Source organism: Hipposideros armiger, unplaced genomic scaffold, assembly GCF_001890085.2.
Source record: "Hipposideros armiger isolate ML-2016 unplaced genomic scaffold, ASM189008v1 scaffold_538, whole genome shotgun sequence".
NCBI lineage: Eukaryota > Metazoa > Chordata > Mammalia > Chiroptera > Hipposideridae > Hipposideros > Hipposideros armiger.
The window spans coordinates 374,335-380,334 of NW_017731888.1; the positions used below are offsets into that span (position 1 = coordinate 374,335).

At 55.0% G+C, this 6,000-nt stretch overlaps 1 protein-coding gene across 1 annotated transcript in view; it reads right to left on the reverse strand.

The window, feature by feature from the left end:
* The window catches only part of MYOM2 (myomesin 2), a 78,940-nt gene extending 73,162 nt beyond the window's left edge, over positions 1 to 5,778 (reverse strand). The window contains exons 1-3 of the mRNA XM_019668742.1: positions 5,656 to 5,778; positions 2,412 to 2,634; positions 719 to 837 (exon numbers count right to left, since the gene is read on the reverse strand). Of these exons, the coding sequence (XP_019524287.1) occupies positions 719 to 837; positions 2,412 to 2,459 (167 nt within the window). The 5' untranslated portion in view covers positions 2,460 to 2,634; positions 5,656 to 5,778. The remainder of the gene's footprint in view (positions 1 to 718; positions 838 to 2,411; positions 2,635 to 5,655) is intronic.
* Between the last annotated feature and the right edge of the window lie 222 nt (positions 5,779 to 6,000).

Genomic DNA, 6,000 nt, shown 5'->3' on the forward strand with positions numbered 1-6,000 from the left:
CAGGACCTACCAGGGTCTCCCAGCACCTACCAGGGTCTCCCAGCACCTACCAACGTCTCCCAGGACCTACCAGGGTCTCCCAGCACCTACCAGCATCTCCCAGGACCTACCAGGGTCTCCCAGGACCTACCAGGGTCTCCCAGCACCTACCAGCATCTCCCAGGACCTATCAGGGTCAACCAGGGTCTACCAGCATCTCCAGGACCTACCAGGGTCTCCTAGGACCTACCAGCATCTCCCAGGACCTACCAGGGTCTCCCAGCACCTACCAGGGTCTCCCAGCACCTACCAACGTCTCCCAGGACCTACCAGGGTCTCCCAGCACCTACCAGGGTCAACCAGGGTCTACCAGGATCTGCCAGGGCCTACCAGCGTCTCCCAGGACCTACCAGAGTCTCCCAGGACCTACCAGGGTCTCCCAGCACCTACTAGCGTCTTCCAGCACCTACCAGGGTTAACCAGGGTCTACCAGGATCTGCCAGGCCCTGCCAGCACCCACCAGGATGCCATGAAGCACTATGCATGCAGCTCTCTGCCCAGCTGAGTCAGCCATGTCCCCTCTGGCATTGAGATGGTCACCAGGAAGCACTGGCATCTCTGACCACCCCCCACAGCAGTCCACACCAGGTTTCAGGGCACTGGATAAAGCTTCCTGCCTTTACGCATTGGACACCCATGATCAAATCTCTATGAGTCTAACCAGTGAATTTCAACTTACATTTTCGCTGAATATTCATTCAGAAGATACCGTGTTTGAATATTACGATACGACTGGTCGAAGTGCTTGTGTCTCCTTTGGTAGAAGGGCATGGCGACGAGCGACATCTTGGTGTACGTCTACAAATAGCGAGTAACAAACAGCAATGAGGTCCTTTCCAAATGGAGCCCATTTCCTCCAATGTCTACACTAATATTATGCATTGATCCAAAGAGGAAAACAACTCCAACTAGCAAAACCCACTGCGGGTAGTGAACGAAAGGAAGACTATATAAGCGTCTGGACTAGGAGCGTTGGGCTAGGAGTCCGATGAAGTTCCCTGGGACCCGATTTCATTTTTGGTTTGCTTCCATAACAACTAGAAGATTGGGCTACATGTTTCATTTCATTGTAAACTCAATAAATATTTGTAGCATGCCTAGCTTGTTCAAGGGTGTGAGTGATAAGGGTAAAATAATTAAAACACAGATTAGAAAAGTGAACAAATACTTAGAAGACAAGAGCAGAGAGACACAACGTGCCCCGAAAAATGAGAAGGGACACAGGAAACTGGAGAGGAGCAGCCAGAAGAGGTCCCCTGCGGGGGTGACATTTGAGATGGGCAGGCAGTGGGGGTGGGGGTGGGTGGAAAAGGGCTCCTGTGAGCAGACGCAGGAAGCCGCTCTCGGCTCTCAGGAGATCTGAGGACGCGTGAGGAGAAACCCCTCTGGAAAGGTGGTGACCACACGTGGCAGCTTTCTGTGTCTGCCTCGGGGGCGAGGAGCCTCCACGGCTTGAAATGGGGCTGGAGAAAAGGACTCGGTGTCCAGGATGCCTTCCAGACCCTTTTTCCTAAAACCACACCTCACAGGTGACCTGGGCACCTGCTCGTTGGGATAGGCAGGGAATGAAAGCCTAGGGCATGTCGGGGAGTGAGCAGGTGTGGTTAAATTCTCCCAAAACAAGAAACAGTTGCGACCCATCGGGACAGGACCTGGGACTCGGAAATAATAGTGCAGGTGTTAGACACAGCCATTTGCTACATACGTTCACCCAAAATAAATAAAATGCCAGGTTACTGGGTTATTTGGCTATAGCTAAAAATAATGTATTCCCAAAGCTGTGTGATTATTAATTCCTCAAATAAAGAGGCAAAAGAACTCCAAATCTGAGCTCCATTTTTGTCATTTGTGTTTAAAACGATCTGCCTTGATTTAAAGAAGGAACTCTCGGGCAAGGCCGCATGGCACCGCCCCCGAGGACATCACCCACACAGGGCAACACGAAGGAGCCCTGCGGTGGAGGGCAGCAGTCCCGCTCGGGACCGGCCGGCTCACCTTCACGCCCCACCCTGTGCAGCGCCGGGGTGGGCCTTAGAAAACCTGCGAGACACACAGTGTGCTCCAAGTATGCTCCTCGGGGCCAATCCCCTTCAGACCACCGTGTCCCAGAACCCCAGAACCCCAGAGCGTAGATCCGCCCTAGGAATGTTCCCAACCCCTGCACTCCAGGAAGGGCTGGCTGTGACACCCGGAGAGGCACAGGACGCGCCAGCACGTGTCTCCTTCTGACCCTTCTGTCTTTCCCACACTGACTTATCTCAGTGCTTCCTCTTAAAAACCAACCAGTCAAGCCACCACCAGGTGACCACTAAGGGGCCAGCCTATGCACTGCTGTGTGGGGACATAAATGTGATCACACAGACAGAACACACCGCAGTTCTGGAAGAGGAACGTGATGGAGAGGGCGCAGGTTTCGGCATCTGGCAGACCTGGGCTACAGGCCTGACTCAGCCCTCTGACCGGCCTCGGGCTAATCTCATCCTGTGACCCTGATGTGACAGTGGCACTGTGCTCGGTACACAGAAACGAACGACCGGAGCTGGCATCTGCCCCACCACACCGCGGTTTTTGCTGCTGTCGTTGCTGAGTGGAATTCTGTAGGTAGGAAACAGTATCTAGAAAAGTGCATCTCTCGCTTTAACGTTTGCAGGGCCTGCGACTGCATGTAGGTGGGACTGCCAGGGCCCCATCCTGTCTGTTTGTGTTTCTTGGCAAAGGGAAGGGCCCAAAATGGCCTCGGCGAGAGGAGAGGATAAGCTATCTTGAAATGTCTACGCTGCGGCCCCCAGCACCCCAGAAGAGGGTGTGCGCGTGTGCCAGGACCGTGAAACGGCTGGGCAAGGTCAGTGCCGCTCTCAGCCAGCGGCCAGCTCCCGGCTCCGGCACCACCAGAGCTCCACGTATGACTGGCTGACCTTGGCGCCTGGCTGCGTGGGCCTGGACATCCTCAGCGCGAGGACGTGCCCTCTAGTGGTCAGGACCTGGGCGGGAAGCCAGCGGACGAGGTTCTGTGTGAGTCGCACTGACCCGCAGGCTTTCTGGAGCTGTTACCCCTGAGACCACTTTAGGCCACGGTGGTGTCAGAAAACCCTGCTGCCACCTTGTCTGCTCACTTCATGAAGCACCATGCTGAGGGCCTTTAGAATCAGGTTTCGAGGTCGGCGAATGCAACTTCCTCAGTTCTCCCTGCGTTTCCTTCCAAACACTGGAGCATGTGCTGTGTGCCAGCCACGCCTGGATGGGGGGCCCGTCTCATGTCAGGGAGGGCACCCGTTAGAGTGCCTTGGCTCCGAGGACAGCAGCCAGCTCCCGTGCCGACGCATCCTTACGCCCCGTGCCAGCACTGACTTTCACCAGCCAGACGTGCTGGCGGAGCACGGGCAGCCTCAAGCCTACTCCGGCACTTGTTTGAGCTCTGCTCCCTGGCCTTCACCGCTCAGAGCCGCCCGCACTCCTACCTGCCTCCAGACCGGGGCCAGGAGCTCTCTGGAAAGCTGGTCTGCATGGGCTGCATGGCGCTTACGAGGACCCACAGAGAGAACCAAACCGAACTAGGGGCCGAGATTCCAGCAGTGAGCGGTGCCCATCCAGCTCACGGCCGACGTGGGGGCAGCCAGGATTCCTCCGCTCTAATGGTCAATGAACCTATGATTTAAAACCTAGTGGCCGCAACACTCCACCGCTAGCCCTGACCATCCTCAAATCCCAAAAACGCAGAGAAGGTATTCTAAACACACAGGTTTGGGTGGTTTGCAACAAATTGTAACCGAATTTACACGACCTGACGTGTATGATTTCATTCTGTCCTGAGGACTCTCTACCTTACTTGTGAGGAAACTGAGGGTAAAAATAAGCTGCCCGGGTGACCGGTTTGGCTGTGACAGAGCCGGCGCCGCAGCCCTGACTCCCACTAAGCCCCTGCCGTCTCCCGCCAGCCCTGCCGGCCGCTCACAGATCGCTCCCGACACATTTCGGAGTTGTGACAGCGAGTGGAACCTGAGCCCGCGCCACGTCCAGGGCGCGCTGTCTGGGACATGCTCCGCTCGGGCCTAATCCCTTCCTGCAGAGGTGATTTAGAAGCCATCTTTCATGTCACCAAGAAGGGCCGTAATTTCTGAAAACATTTCAACCACAATGCATTTACTTCCAGTTAGTAAGAAATTGTGGTTTGTACAGCGAAAGCTGTCAGGGTCAACAAATACCCCAAATTCGGGCTTTTCCAGGGAACAGGAAGGACCCCTGGGCACCTACAGCTGGCCTGTCCCCCGAGCGACTGGGCCTCGGTTCCCAAGACAAGGCTCATCCGAGCTCGCGTCCACCAGGAACCACTTTCCCCAAAGGTCTTTCCAAACGACTTAGCACCCAAAGTAGACACCAGCACAAAATAACTGCTAAAGCCATCGTCTGTGCTAAGTCCAGTAAGGGTTGCCATCCAATTTCTGGCAGCTAATTCTGAGGTGCTCCCCAGACCGCCCCTAGAATCCGGGCAGGACGGACCCTGGGGTGTCGTCAGCCCCTGCCCTGCACGCAGGCACAGGGAGTCAGATCAGGAGCCCAGTAATGTGTGACTTCCTGCACAGGAGAGCCTGCCAGCGACCCAGGCAGCTTCACAAATTGAGGGGATTAAAAACAAATCAACAGTTACAAAAATATTTCACTCCATAAAATTTTGCCCAGAGTCTCCTTGTTTTGAGTTTTTGCAAAGAGCAGGCGTGTGGGTGACAGTCCCTAAGTCAATGATAGCTTCATGCAAATTAGCCCCAAATGTAAGCCAGGCTCGGTTTATAGAAAGAACCCCTGGAAGTTCCCTGTGTCCACTCGCCCGAGGCCCGTCTGACTCGTCCTCAGTAAGAAAGGACCATGAAACCAGAGGGCGGCCCAGGCAGCACCTGCGTCCCCCACACCCGTGCCTGGCTGCCCCCTCCCAGGGCTGCCAGCAAGGACCCAAGTTCACTGTCTGTTTGGCAGCAGAGTTCCCAGAGCATGGCTGTGGGGGGCTTGGCTCCCGGTGGGGCGGAGCTGATAGGAGGGGCCCCACACCACAGCACGGAGCAGAGAACAGCATGGGAGCCTGCGTTCTGAGTGTGGGTGTGGGAACGCTGGCAACCTGAGCCGTGTCCCTTCCCTCTCCCCAGACGCTGCCATCCACGTCTGTGATAAATGACCACAGTTCCTTGTTCTCTTTAGAAAAATCCAATTTTATTTCACACCTTTTGAAACCTGCACTCTCCTCACAAATCCTTTCATTCTAAGACCCATGGAAATTGCAGGTGTCAATCAACCAACCTGGGGACCTGAGGACCAGCTGGGGACGTTGGGCCAGCGGGAACGTTCCGGCGGGGGGAGAGGGTGGCGGGGTGTGTGCGGGGGTGTCGGGATATTAGAACAGCAAAGACCGCGACTGCAGGAAATGAAGAAAACGCTAAACTCTAATCACAAAATATAGACTCAGATCTATTTGCTCTTTTTCTGTGTAGCACAGAGCATGGGGTTAACTCTTCCTTGCCCCGAAATGGGTCCACTCGAGAACCCTGCGTGCAGCCAGCTGCTGCAGAAGAAATTGTTCCTTCCTCCAAAGCCCCGAATTAGAAAAGGAAAGAAGAAAAGGAAACTTACCCAGAGAGAAAGAAAAGCTGCAAAGAGGAGAGAGGCTTTGCCTGGCCCGGCTCACTGGCCTCCAGCTCCGGCTGAGGACAGCCAAGCGAGTGGCCCCCACGCCTGCCCCACCCTCCCATTTATGGCCAAGGAGGAGCTATATATAGACACACGGGACTGCTCACCTCAAGCTGATCCCCGCATCGTAAATCATCAGCCTGATCTTAGGAGGAAAAAACTCTCAATCCAGTCGTAAAAAATCAGAACTGACAAGAGTCCATCCTGAATCACAAAGTGACTTTCCTTTGCCCAGAAAACTGTGACGATTCAGCTACCGACCCAGAAAAGGAGAGCAGGACATGACCC